Raw genomic sequence first — 14463 nt, 5'->3', positions numbered from 1 at the left:
ATTGTCACCTCCATGTGGTTTGGCACGATGGGGCAAGAACCTATTTCCATGCCACCCCCAACCCAAACCTAGAGCAGAGGGAGGGCGCTGTCCTCAGAGACACCCTCTTCCCCGCGGGGAGGGAGCCTCGCCCACCACCCACCGCAGTGGTGTCTGGTCTGCATCTCAGGTATAGGAACAAAACCCCCAACTCTGCATCAAGGTGTGCGTGTGCTCGAGGGAGGGAGAGAGGGAGGAAGGCCGGAGACAACCTCAAAACCAACAGCTCCCGTGTCACCAGCACTTACTGCCGAGAGCACCTCGCAATATTTTCAACCACCTAGGTCAATCTCTGTCTTGTCTCTACAAACTAGAAGCGTTCTGGCGTAGGCTGCCCTGGCACGCCCTGCACACTTAGTGCCCAGGACCAGCACTCCCTGAAGAATGGAGAAGCCTTCCCTTGGCTTGGGCTTATACATGGCTTGTGACAACCAGATCCTGGATCTGCTGGTTGCAGGGACCAGGGTCTGCCCTCAGCAGCCCAGACTTTAATGGCAGCTGTGAGGAGCCCTAGGCCTCTACTTGAGAGCTCTCGCTCCCTATCTCCCTAGGGAAAACCCCAGTGCAAACAGGCTTAAGCAACAAAGGGAACCCCCGGCTCCTGGAACTGGGAAGGCTGAAGGTGGGGCTTGCTCCAGGTATGGCTGCATCCAGGAGTCCAGGGTTTTCAGGCTCCTGTGCTCATCCTTAACCTCACTCAGGCCTCTTGGCTCTATGTCATCTTGTGCGCTGGCCTTGTACCCTCCTCCATCTGGAGGGAAGGTGGCTGATGGCAGCCCCTAACCTACAACCACAGGGTTCTCAGTCTCTAAGGCAGAAAAGAGACCCTTTGCATCTCAAATCCCAGGGAAACCTCTGCGCAAGTCACGCGCTCACTCCTGTGGCGGCTCACTCCATACTGGCGAAGGGGCCGGGGCCCTGTGATCGACATTTCCTCTAGAATTAACCGTGGGGTGGGGGAGGGCCAGCCACCCAGTGGCCAAGGGGAACTGGGCCCCAGGAGCATCAGACGGTCACAGAGGAGTCCGCTATGGTCCTCCTCCTGGGGGCCCGGGGGCCCACGTTGGCGCATCATTATCAACAGCCCTTCTTCCTACCTTTGGGAGGCTTGGGATTAAAAGCCTGCCAAGCCATGGCTTCTAAACTGGCCCAGACCCAAGGGCTGGGAGCTTCTCGGCTTGGCTTCTTTCTCCATCTTGTTCATTAACCTAGTGTGGACTGGACAGAAACGGTCCACTAGCAATAAGGACCTGCCCAGACACTGGGTTTAGAAGCCTGGGTCTTAAAATTTAGTCAAGGTGGGGGGTCAAACCCTAGCTGTGTGACCTCCAGCAGGTGACTTAACCTCTCTGTGCCTCAACATCCTCATCACCCTTAGGGGATAGCAGTGCCTACCTCATTCACTGGGTTGTAGTGGGACCGCCTGAGAGTGGCCGTAAAGTCCCCAGCCCAGCGCCCAGCACATGGAAGGTGCTCAGTAGGAGTTATTGGTTATTCTGATTGTCTCGCTTCTCATCCAAAGACTCAGAGGCCTTCCTAATAGGAGGCTCAGCACCACGGGCATCTGGGTAGCAGCGGGGGTCGGGATCCTATCTCCCTCCCACTTGCCCTTTGTAGCCACTCCTTGCTCTCTGGGCACATCTACCAGTCGGAAGAGCATCATTCCAAATGGTGTTCCCCATGACTGGCTACAGAATATCCTTCCTACGGGTTGAAATAAAGGGCGTTTGAGACTTTTCCCCCTATGCTGCCTCTGGAATCTGCCCCCCTATGAGATGAACGGATCACACGGTCTGTTTCAGCCAGGAAATCATGACATGTCTTGTTCACCTGATTGTTTGCTCCACCTGAGCATTAAACGTTTTAGATTTGGATCGACCTCTTTCTGTTGTCACCCTGGAGATCTCCCTGGGTGTGTTCAAGAATTACTTGGCTGGGGTTTAAAAGACTCAAGAGCATGTTCAACAGGAGTGACGCCATTCTCAACGGGTTGCAGATTGGTTCTTAGGGCCGGGGAGGAGAGGTACAAAAATCACTTTTTTTTTTTTTTGCTTTTTAGGGCTGCACCTGCCATGGCATATGGAGGTTCCCAGGCTAGGGGTCCAATCAGAGCTACAGCTGTCAGCCTACATGACCGCCACAGCCACGCCAGAGCCAAGCCACGTCTGCAACCTCCACCACAGCTCACGGCAATGCCGGATCCTTAACCCACTGAGTGAGGCCAAGGATCGAACCTGCAACCTCATGGTTCCTAATCGGATTTGTTTCTGCTGTGCCATGATGGAAACTCCAGCTTCTGGGGACTCCTGGTGTTCCTTGGCTTGTGGCCACATTACTCTGGGCTGTGCCTCAGTCCTCGTGGGTCTCCTCCTTTAGAAGGATATCAGGCATTGGGTTTAGAGCCCCACCCTGGCATACAGAAGTTTGAAGGCTAGGGGCCAAATGGTGGCAGCTGCCGACCTATGCCACAGCCACACCAGATTGGAGCCACATCTTCAGCAACCCTGAATCCTTAACCCACTGAGCGAGGCCAGGCAGCAAACCCACATCCTCATGGATCCTAGTCGTGTTCTTAATCGGCTAAGCCGCAATGGGGACTCCTTAGGGCCTCCTCTAAATCCAGTATGATTTCCTCTCAAGATCCTTAACCAGGAGTTCCCGTCGTGGCGCAGTGGTTAACGAATCCGACCAGGAACCATGAGGTTGCGGGTTCGGTCCCTGCCCTTGCTCAGTGGGTTAACGATCCGGCGTTGCCGTGAGCTGTGGTGTAGGTTGCAGACGCGGCTCGGATCCCGCGTTGCTGTGGCTCTGGCATAGGCCGGTGGCTACAGCTCCGATTCAACCCCTGGCCTGGGAACCTCCATATGCCGCAAGAGCGGCCCAAGAAATAGCAACAACAACAAAAAAGACAAAAAAAAAAAAGATCCTTAACCAATTACACTAGCAAGGATCCTACTTCCAAATAAGGTCACGTTGTGAGGTTCTGGGTGGACACAATCTCGGCGGGGCGGAGACTGCAGATGCACACAGCGCAGGAGCATCTGTTCACGTACATGACTATCCGTGCAGTTCGTCAGTGCATTAGATGCAGGCCTCTGGGTCCCACTCAGCACTGCCGGCGCAGAATCTTGGGGGCTGGTTCCCAGATTCTACTTGCCAGGTGCCCAGGTGAAGGTGAGGGCCTGCTGTCCATTGTCCTGGGCTGCTCTGCCCTGTCCCTGGGTTTTAATCTAAGTCCCAGAGTCGCATCAGAGGACAGCCAAGACCTGATGTCAGGAGAGGGTGGGGGCCTGTCCAAGGGCACCCGCCCTTCCTGTGAGCGTGCTCAGGACACAGAGCAGGGGGCTGGCTGCTGCAGCCATCAGGGGATTCTGAAAAGGGTCCTTTGTTTGGAGGTTTTTTTTTGTTTTTTTGGGGGGGGGGCTGTGCCCACGACATGTGAAAGTTCCCAGGCTAGGCGGTGAACCACAGCGGCAACCCAAACTGCTGCAGTGACACCACCAGATTCTTAACCCACTGCACCACAAGGGAACTCCAAGGGTCCCTTGTTTTGGAGCAGGAGACCAAGGACCATCAGCTGGGAGAGCACAGACGGTATGGTTTCTGTGGCTGCGTTAGGGCCCTTTCTACACAGGCTGCCGTTACCCAGCCCTGCCCAACACACCAAGTGGAAGGAGCGGAAGTGGCCATTACATGATGTGGTACAGAGCCTGCGCACACACCCCCTGCCACTTTCACGCACTGCTCTGGAGCTGCGGGCGAGGGCTCCTGGGGGAACCACCAGCTGCCCATGGGTCTGAGAAAGAGCCCCCTGGGGCAGGCGAGCTGGGATCAGTTCTGAGCCGTGGGTCACTGCTGACGTCTGGGAGGCCCCACGGGGTCTGGGTCTAGAGAGGGCAGATCACAACACACCCGGCCTCCTTGAGGCCCAGGGCCTGCCTCTGGGACCAACTCTTCGACGCCAGGGGCCTCCGCAGAGGAGGCGGGTCTCGGGGGCTAGTGGCTCCTGTGGGAGTCTGCGCCGAGCCTGGAAGGAGCGGGCCAGGGCCGCGCTGGGTGGCTCTCAAACGTACCCATCCCCTGCCCATTTCCCCTCCCCTCCCTTCAGTGCCCCCACCAAGGCACTGCTGAGAAATGTGAATCCCCTAAAAGCACAATCTGAAACCCCTGACCTAAGATCTGGAGCCACAACACGGATTCTTTGAGAATCTGATGAGAGCTGTGGCATCACATTTGAGTCCTGTTTCCATGTCAGGGTCCCTGAGCCCAACTGTTGACCCCAGGATTGGAAACTTTTTCTGGGGTCTTTCCATGCTAACATTGCATAAAGAGCACCCCAGCAGCTGAGATACGTGTCACCACGGCGACTGCCCGGCCACAGTCCCACACCAAGCCCCTGGACTTCTAGTCCACATTCTGTGCTCAGGGGTCTTCCCTCACCCCCACAGGGTGGGGAGGGGACCCTTGCACTGCTGTAACTCGTCCAGGTTAAACCCAACCAGCGATACTGATGACTTAGGCTCTTGTTTGTGTCACCAGGGTCCCCCCACAACGACACCACAGGTAGGTATTGGAATCTCAGATACTTTTGTGTGTTTTTTTTTTTTGGTCTTTTTTGCTATTTCTTGGGCCGCTCCCGCGGCATATGGAGATTCCCAGGCTAGGGGTCCAATCGGAGCTGTAGCCACTGGCCTACGCCAGAGCCACAGCAACGCGGGATCCGAGCCGCGTCTGCAACCTACACCACAGCTCACGGCAACGCCGGATCGTTAACCCACTGAGCAAGGGCAGGGATCGAACCCGCAACCTCATGGTTCCTAGTCGGATTCGTTAACCACTGCGCCATGACGGGAACTCCTGGAATCTCAGATACTTTTGTATTTCCTGCCCCATGTCCCATCTGAGCTCTGCAAATGCTCATGTCCAAAATGTGCCTCTGCTGAGGTGGCATGTCATATGTTTCAGACTCTTTGGGTTGTCAGAGACCCCCAAATCCAATGCAAACTCCCTCGGGCAAAACGGAAGTAATTGGAAGTCCAAGAATGATCTTGCTTCAGGTATAGCTGGCTCCAGGGGCTCAAACAACGTTCTCCTCTTTTTTTTTTTTTTTTTTTTGTCTTTTTAGGGCTGTATCCATGGCATATGGAAGTTCCCAGGCTAGGGGTCAAATCGGAGCTGCCGCTGCTGGCCTACCCACAGCCACAGCAACATAGGATCCAAACCTCATCTGCGACCTACACTATAGCTCAAGGCAATGCTGGATCCTCAACCCACTGAGCATAGCCAGGGATCAAACCCTCGTCCTCATGGATACTAGTTGGGTTCATTACTGCTGAGCCACGATGGGAGCTCCCATCCTCATTCCTTCTTGGTTAGCTTCTTCTTCACTCTCCTCTACCATGTGATCCACACCCTGGAAGCCGGACAGTCCTGGTGGAGAGGTTCTCACCCCTACTTCCAGAAGAAGTTCCAGGGCAGGTTCTGACTGTCCAACTGGGACAGATGCCTATCTCTGAACCATTCACTGACACCACCTGGGACCTGGAGGGAGGGAGGGGGCAGTGCTGGCCAAACCACAAGGATGGAGACTGGGGGAGAGGCAGTGCCCCAAGGCCACACCAGGGAGGTACATGGCCTGAGGCCTTGGCTAAGGCTCTGGATGCCCAGCCCACCTTTCCTGGGCAGAGGGCATCTGGATGCAAGAACCTGCCACTCTCTCTGATGGCGACGTCTGCCCACCCTGCCCTGTGAAGGGCAGGCTGGGAGGGCCCGGGAGTTAACCCCCAGGAGCGGCCCTCAATGCAGTGAATGAATATAGGCTTCTAAGTGCCCCGGTTCCCCACTAGCGTTGGCCAACTCCGAGCTCCTCTTTCCACCACCCTCCCCACCAGGAGGCCCCAGGGGTTGAGCCGGGTCAGTGGTCCACAGAGGGAGCTGCTCACCCATGTGCTGTGTACGCACTGCCTTCCCTTCCCCACCTCACTGTTCTGTCCCCCAGGAGGGCTTCCTGGGGCCACTCCCCAAATAAACTACCTGCCCCCACATCTTTATGTAAGGTTTTGCTGTGGGGGGACCCAGCCTAGGACAGGAAGGTACTAAAAGAAGAGAGACTGGAGGTTGGACAAAGATAAATACCTGCCATGACACATTTTTTAAAAATCCATGGGCCACAGGGAGGGCGAAAGTGGGCAGGACTCGCACTGCTCATTGCGTCCCAGGGACCCTCAGGCACAGACCCTCCCAGGTACTGCTGGGCCCCCTCTGGCCTGGAGTCCACTAGACACAGTGCTGTAACTCGCCACCCAGCTGCCAGCACAGCTAAGAACAGAGATACCCTTGGTGGAAGACAGAGCCTTCAGGGCAAGGGTTTCCAAAGCCCGCTGACTTAGGACCCCTGGGGGTGCTCTCTGTAGATCCCTGGACCCCTCTCCCCCTGAGCTTCTGACTCCGTGGGTCACTCTTGGGGAACATGTTCAGACTGGCAGCTGGGCTTCGGAGCTTGTTTAGGAATACACCAAAGTGAGTCTGAGGTGCCTGGGAACTTGGCTGAGCTCTGTCACGATTTCATATCCATGAACACAAGCAGCAAAATATCAAAGCAGCCCAGGGGCTCATTAAAAAAAAGAAGAATACAAAACTTCCAGGTGGAGATGAAACACAAGGTCCTTGGAGGAACATGACACCCTGGCTGTTTGTTTCTGGAAGGAGGAATAAAAACTTCCTGCACTGCTGGTGGGAGTGTGTATTGGTGCAACCACTATGGAGAACAGTATGGAGATTCCTTAGAAGACGAAATATACGATCCAGCAATCCCACTCCTGGGCATATATCCAGACAAAACTATAATTCAAAAAGATACATGCACCCCTAAGCTTGTAGCAGCACTATTCACAATAGCTAAAACATGGAAACAACCTAAATTTCCATTGACAGATTCATGGATAAAGATATGCTGTATGTACACAATGGAATACTACTCAGCCATAAAAAGGAAGTAATGCCATTTGCAGCAACATGGATGCAACTAGAGAGTCTCACACTAAGTGAAGTCAAAAAGACAAATACCACATGACATTGCTTATATGGAGAATCTAAAATATAACACAAATGAACCCGTCTACGAAACACAAACAGATGACGGACATGGAGAACAGACTTGTGGTTGCCAAGGAGAAGGGGCAGAGGGATGGACTGGGAGTTTGGGATTAGCAGGTGCAAACCAGTATACATAAGATGCATAAACGAGGTCCTACTGTGGAGCACAGGGAACTACATTCAATATCCTATGATAAACCATAATGGAAAAGAATATTTAAAGAGTATATATATATACACACACACACGCACACACATATATATGTATAACTGAATTACTTTGCTGTACAGCAGAAATTAACACAACATTGTGTATCATCCATATTTCAATTAAAACAAAAAACCTACAGCATTTGCCTGGATCTTTGGATGAGAGGCGGTCAAGTCCCTGGACATGCTGTGACGGCCACCCCTCCTCCCTGGTCAGGATCCCAGGACAGGAGCTGAAGGAGGAGGTGGAACTTAGCGGCTTGGTGAGGGTACTGTGGGCTGATGGGTTCACCAGAGGCAGGATCAGATGTGCCCCAGAACACCAACAGACTTTGGCCTGAGGCACCTACCAAAACAGCCAATGCCTACAGCGTGCAGGCTGGCATGGTGGCTCACCACTCCCCCATCTTCAGGGGAGACACAAAGACACACACCCGCAGACGCCTGCCTGCGGGAACGTGGAGGCTGGGAGCTGGCCTGAGACATTTCACGTCTCTGAACCAAATTCTTCCTACTTTTTTTTTTTTTGGCCGGTGGGGTGGGGGGAAGGCTGCACCAAAGTTCCCAGGTCAGGGATTGAAACTGAGCCACAGCAGGGACACCGCTGAGTCTTTAACTGCTAGGCCACCAGGTAACTTTTTTTTTTAATTTTAATTAATTTATTATTTATTTATTTTTAGGGTTGTACCTGTGGCATATGGTAGTTCCCAGGTTAGGGGCTGAATTAGAACTGCGGCTGCCTGCCTATACCACAGCCACAGCAACACAAGATCTGAGCTGCGTCTGAAACCTACACTGCAGCTTGTGGGAACACCAGATCCTTAACCCAGTGAGCAAGGCCAGGAATCGAACCTGCATCCTCATGAATACTAGTCAGGTTCTTAACCTGCTCAGCCATGACAGGAACTCCAGGGAACTTCTTTTAAAAAAAAAAAAAAAAAAAAAATGCTTGATATTCTCTTGTGGTGCAGTGGGTTAAGAATCCAGCGTTGTCTCTGCAGCAGCTTGGGCCACTGCTATGGCCAAGCCGCTGCTGTAGCAAGGATTTGCTTCCTGGCCAAGGAACTTCCACATGCTGAAGGTGCAATCAAAAAAAATATTTCTTTTAATTTAAAAGAAATTTCAAATGTTTTTGGTCACAGCATGCAGCAGCTGATGTGGGAATCTCAGTTCCTAGACCAGGACTCAAACCCAGGCTGCATCGGTGAAAGTGCTAAAGTCCTAAAGACCTGGAACTCTCCCTTTCTAAAGTGAAACCACATGCTCAGCTGCAGTGATAGCTCAGTCAGCCTCCTGCACACATGCCCTATGCAGCTTTTCTTCAAGGGGTTATGCTTCAAGAAGCCTCATGTGCTTCTCTCTCAGAATCCCTGTCTCCACCTTGAACCCAAGCCTGAGCCACCCTCCTGGAGGATGAGACACCACGCAGACCAGATCTACATCCTCAGCTGTGGCCACCCCCGACCAGGCCCCAGCTGGCCCCTCAGCTGATCGCACACACAAGAGTGAGCCCAGCTGGAAACAGTGACCCTAACCCAGATCAACAGAATCACCCAGCTGACCCTAGAATCACAAGAAGCAATTATTTTCCAAGAGAAGCAATGACTTTTTGTTTGTTTGTTTGAAGGGCCGCGCCTGTGGCATATAGAGGTTCCCAGGCGAGGGGTCAAATCAGAGCTGTAGCCAAGGGTCCACACCACAGCAACGCAGGATCCAAGCCGGTCTGAGACCTACACCAGATCCTTAACCCACAGAGTAAGGCCAGAGATCGAACCTGCAACCACACGGTTGCTAGTCGGATTCGTTTCCACTTGGAAATAATGGGACCTCCTGGTTGTTGTTTTAAACTACCAGTTTGGGGCCAGTTTGTTGGGCAGCACTATGCAAACCACTGCAGTTATCATCCAAGAGGAAGGTGCCGGCAGATCCCATCCTAGGTGAAGGCCCCCTGCCTGCTTCGCAGGCGATCCCCTCCCGCCACGTGCCCACATGGCCTCGTCCTTGTGTGCACATGTGCCCGTGCGGGAGGGTGCTCTCGCGTTGCTTCCTCTTCTTATAAAGACACCACGCTCATCACATCATCTAAACCTAATTTAAATAAGCCAAAGCCCCCACCTCCTAATACCATCATACTGGGGGGGTGGGGCTTCAATATGTGAATTTGGGGGGACACATTCAGCCTGCAACGTGCATGGATCTGAGGATCTGACGGAAGCAGCAGCACCGCCCCCACTTCCCCTCCCGAGAAGCTGCTAAACATTCACGGGGCACGCTGTCCCCAGGCACTTCCTGAAGACCCTTCGGGACCACAAGTTACAAACTCTAATACTCACGGGGATGCAGGTCACAGACGAAGGAAGCCGGAGGATGGGGCTCCGAAGAGCTGGAGGCAGCGGAGCCAGAAGGGACCTCGATTCTGAGCCGGCAAACCGCTTGCTCACGGCCTTGCAAGGGCGCCAGCTTGGCCTGCGAGCTCTCTCTCTTCTGATGAGAAACCAGAAACCTGGAGTTGTTACGCTCCTGAATGTACTAGTTTGGTCGCTTAAAATACAGTGTGGACTTAGCCTTTTTCCTTCAAGCGTGGCCCAGGCGCCCAAGTCATCACCACCCAGGAGCTCGCGAGACTTGCGCACTTGCGGCCCCGCCCCAGGCGGGAATCGGAGGTTTAACGAGCCCTCCAGGTGGTTCCAGTGGATTTAAGTGAGAAGACCCCCACCCCCCACCCCATTGAACAACACAGACCAGGGAGCTGGAAGTTCCCTGTTGTGGCTCAGTGGGTTAAGGACCCGACACAGTGACCATGAGGATGTGGGCTCCATCCCTGGCCTTGCTCAGTGGGTTACAGATCTGGCCCCAGCACGGAATTCCCATATGCTGCAAGTGCGGCCCTCAAAAGGAAAAACAAAAAAACCCAACAGGGAGTTGGATGTGTCCTCTGCTGCCGGCTTATAACCCCTAGGCAGCCCCACCTGTCAAGACCTAGGCGGGCCTCAAGTCCGCAGTTCCGAATTCAGAGGGTGCTCATCCTTTGATGGTATCAATTTATTCAAGTGGTAAAAAAAACCCTCTTGGCAGTAGAGCCTGTAAACATGATTTCACCCCTCTTCCCTTCTAAGGATCTTCCCTTGACAGGAAACAGAATTCTAGTTGGCAAACTCAGTGATGAGGTCTGTAAAAAAGGGTCCCGTGATGTGGCCGTTGCCCCTTCAACCCACCGGGTCCGAGGGGGCTGGCTGGACCCTGCACTTGGCCATGGCTCAGCCATGACAAGTTCCATTCGCTGGCAGCCCCATCCCAGGAGGCTGGAGGCTCTTTGGCAGTGGGGCAGGCCCTGGGGGATGGGCCTCCAAGCAGCAGACACAGGCAGGCGGGGAGGGAGGCAGTCTCTCCAGGAAGCGCTGGACTACTGGGGTGGCATGTGCCACGGCAGGCGTCCGGGTGAGGAGCTGAGGCACAGGTGCTGTCAGGAAACCACCCAGATGGTCAGGGCCTGGCATTTCCCCTGCAGAAGCCGGAGCTCGTGGAAACAAGCCCTCAAAACAGGCTGTGATGGGTAGCCGGAGGCTTCAGTCCTTGAAGGGGTTACAGGTGTCACCTGGCTGCTCCTTCTCAACGGCCAGGAGCTCCCCATTCGTCTCCTGCAGCGGGTGGTAGGCATAGGCCCCGACCAGATGCCGGCTCCGCTTTGCCCTTGACCCAAGGAACAAGGACACGTTCACAGCCATGCTGATCAGCAGAAGGAAAACCAGGGCCAAGGTGAGGGCCAGCCAGGTGGTCCTGTGGGCAAGAGAGAAGCCCCGACTGGGGATGATGTTGGGTGATTCAGGCTGGGGTGTGCTGCAGGGGCCCAGGGTCCAGGACTGTGCAGGGACCATCAGGAGCAAACGGGGCTGGGTGGGGGTAGGCACTCCACGCCTGCTTGGAGCAGCGGCAACAGTTCTCATGTGGGACAAAGGCCAGCACTGCCACATCTGATCTTTCAAGAGAAGCCGTTATATGACTGTTACTGATTTTCAGATGTTGCTAGTAAATGATACTTTTAACTGCTCAGGCCAAATGCAATAGTTTGGGATCTCGTCTGCCCTGGGAAGCAGGGGTTTGTGTCTTGTGCTCCCAGGGATGCTGCCCACAGAGACCGGGCTCCCTCCAGGGTCTTCAAAGCAGACAGAGCAGGGAGGACCCACACCGCTCCTCTAGGCAGGGAGCTGGTGGGGGGATGGATGGGGTCCTTCAATGATCTTTTTTCCTACACAGTCTTTGCCTGAGCCCTCAGCCCCAAAGAGGACACAAGCAGGAGTTCCTGCCGTGGTGCAAAAGGATGGGCAGCCTGTCTGGAGCACCAGGACGTGGGTTCGATCCCTGGCCTGGCACAGTGGATTAAGGGTGGGGCATTGCCTGAGAACTCCATATGCCGCAGGGCAGGCGGGGCGGGGAAGCAGACTGCTGGACCCCTCAGCCTGCCACAGCACCCCTCCTTTGCTCTAGTTCTACATGGTCTCATACCCAAGGAACCTCAGCTTGGGGTGTGGGGCTCCAGGGGGCCACTATCCCTGCTTTCTGCATTTCTCAGCATGCTTCCAGGATTTTCCTCTGGGCTGCACTCAAGTTATGGGGTCAGGACCTACAGGAGGGACCCAGGATCTGCATCTGATGAGCTCCCAGGTGCTGCCTCCAAGACAAGGTCGAGGGGCTCTTCGTTCACACCCACGCCCGTTCCCACCTGAGGGGGTGGGGCTGGCACCCAGGGCTGGGTTATGGGCTGTGAGAACCATGGGAAGTGGTTCTTCCTCCAAGAGTTTCTTTGGGCTCCCAGACCAACCACCTCAATTCTTGCACCCAGATACTTTTTCTTTTCAGGGTCACACCTGCAGCACAAGGAAGTTCCCAGGCTAGGGATCGAATCAGAGCTGCCGCTGCCAGCGTACACCACAGCCACAGAACACCAGATCTGAGCCGTGTCCATGACCTGTGCCACAGCTCACAGCCACATCAGATCCTTAACCCACTGAGCCATGATGGGAACTCTGCCCAACTCTCTTTTTTTTTTGTCTTTTTTGTCTTTTTTGTTGTTGTTGTTGCTGCTATTTCTTGGGCCGCTCCCGCGGCATATGGAGGTTCCCAGGCTAGGGGTTGAATCGGAGCTGTAGCCACCGGCCTACACCAGAGCCACAGCTACGCGGGATCCAAGCCGCGTCTGCAACCTACACCACAGCTCACGGCAACACCGGATCGTTAACCCACTGAGCAAGGGCAGGGACCGAACCCACAACCTCATGGTTCCTAGTCGGATTCGTTAACCACTGCGCCACGACGGGAACTCCCCAACTCTCTATCTTACTGTCTTCGTCTTTTTAGGGCTGCACCCACGGCATATGGAGATTCCCAAGCCAGGATTCAAAATGGAGCTGTAGCTGCCAGCCTCTGCCACAGCCATGGCAATGTGGGATCCAAGCCCTGTCTGTGACCTACACCACAGCTCATGGCGACACCGGATCCTCAACCCACTGAGCAAGGCCAAGGATTGAACCTACATCCTCATGGATGCTAGTCAGATCAATTTCCTCTGAGCCACGACGGGAACTCCCCAACCCTTTAATACACCCCCTTGCACTAGAAAACAGAGATAAAACCTCCAAGATAAGGCTTGAGCACATGGGGGTGCCCAAGAATGAAGTGAATTCCTCAGGGCTTCACGCTTCTGCACTGGGAACAGAGAAAAGCAGCCCACAACCTGCTCCATCAGTTCCACTGGGTTGGTGGCTGGGGTCCTTCTCAGCATCTCCCTGGATGGTTCAGGTGGCTGCAAGCATCAGCTGGGACTCTTTGTGTGCTTATGTGTGAGAAATGTCACATGGGTGCCCAGCTGCCACCCCCCCAGCCCCGCCCAGTCCCTGAGCAGAGGCCACACCTCCTCTCTCCTGCCCCAGCTCCCACCAAAGCACCCACCTGGTGGAGACAGAGAGCTCTTCTGTCTTCAGGGTGGCCCCGGGAGGCGGGAGACACTGCTTCACTGCAAGATGCCAGGGAGAGGCTGAAGGTGGGGAGGGGAGGGGTCTGCCCGCTGCTGCCCCAGAGGGCCCGGGAGGGGCTGTACCTTGGGAGAGGAGGCTGTTCAGGGTGGGTGACCAGGTGAGGCTGCAGTTGCCCGTCTGGGGGTCACAGGGACACTGGTGCTCACACTTGCAAGGGCTCTGGCAGCCTGGCCCGTACCAGCCGAGGGGACACTCTGTGGGGAGGAGGCAGAAGGACACGGGTGAGGCCTTGGGGGCGGGGCTCTCTCTGCGAGGCCAGCATGGGCCCCTGTGTGTGCAGAGCTGGGCTGACACAGAAGCGCCCCAGGCGGGGCTCCCTCCCTGCTGATGCAAGGGCCATCCAGCTTACCCTGCACACATGTGTCTCCAGTGAAGCCAGGGGGACAGGCACAGGTCCCCCGTATGGGGTCACAGGTGGCTCCATTATGACACTGGCACTTCTTGGCACAGTCCTCCCCAAAGAAGCCGCTGGTGCAAGCTAGGATGGGGGAAGGGGGGCGGTCTTTGCAAAATCCAGTCTTGCGCCACCCAGGCCTGGGCCAACAGGATGGCAAACACACCCAAGTGGCCCCACAGGTTCAGGCATTCTCCCTACAGCTTGTTCCAGAGAACTTGCTATGCGGCAGGCCCTGGGGCTGCGCCCTCGCCAACTTCCGGTCTGGCAGGACAGGCAGCCAGCGAGCCAGAAAGCAGGTGTCAAAGGACAATGAGGACACAGGTGGGAGGGACCAGACTCAGGGTGGCAGCAACAGAGCACAGAGGGAGGGGGTGGGGCGGGGAGGCCTCCGAGGACACTGAGGCTGAGGCTTGGAAAGCGTGGTGATGCTGGAGCACCCGGGGCCTGGAGGACCAGCCGAGGAATTCAGACTTCTCTCTTAGCGCCAAAGAAAGCCACTGCAGCATTTAAGCTGTGGATGGCTGTAGTGGACTGAACTGTGTCCTCCTGCGAAGACACATTCTCACCCCCAGAACCTGTGAGATCATTTGGAAAAAGGGTCTTTGCAGACATAAGTTAGGGATCTCGGGATGAGAACACCCTGCATTGAGGGTGGACCCCAAATCCAGTGGCCTGGAATCCGTGTAAGAA

The 14463-nt window shown here is 55.0% G+C and overlaps 1 protein-coding gene across 4 annotated transcripts in view; it reads right to left on the bottom strand.

Moving 5' to 3' along the window:
* Positions 1–14463, bottom strand: part of NAGPA (N-acetylglucosamine-1-phosphodiester alpha-N-acetylglucosaminidase) — a 36019-nt gene that overhangs the window by 15482 nt on the left and 6074 nt on the right. Inside the window, exons 8-11 of one of the 4 annotated variants that reach the window (XM_047780568.1) lie at positions 13726–13854; positions 13439–13570; positions 13291–13354; positions 9678–9828 (exon numbers count right to left, since the gene is read on the bottom strand). In XM_047780568.1, the coding sequence (XP_047636524.1) occupies positions 9678–9828; positions 13291–13354; positions 13439–13570; positions 13726–13854 (476 nt within the window). Of the gene's footprint in view, positions 1–9677; positions 9829–10368; positions 11146–12886; positions 13175–13290; positions 13355–13438; positions 13571–13725; positions 13855–14463 lie in introns of those variants that run through there. The other 3 variants (XM_047780569.1, XM_047780570.1, XM_047780571.1) reach the window with 3 other exon arrangements.

The sequence above is a fragment of the Phacochoerus africanus genome, chromosome 5, assembly GCF_016906955.1.
Source record: "Phacochoerus africanus isolate WHEZ1 chromosome 5, ROS_Pafr_v1, whole genome shotgun sequence".
NCBI classification, from domain to species: Eukaryota; Metazoa; Chordata; class Mammalia; order Artiodactyla; family Suidae; genus Phacochoerus; species Phacochoerus africanus.
Note: the sequence above shows the minus strand (reverse complement) of the source record. Positions and strands in the feature narration are given on the sequence as shown.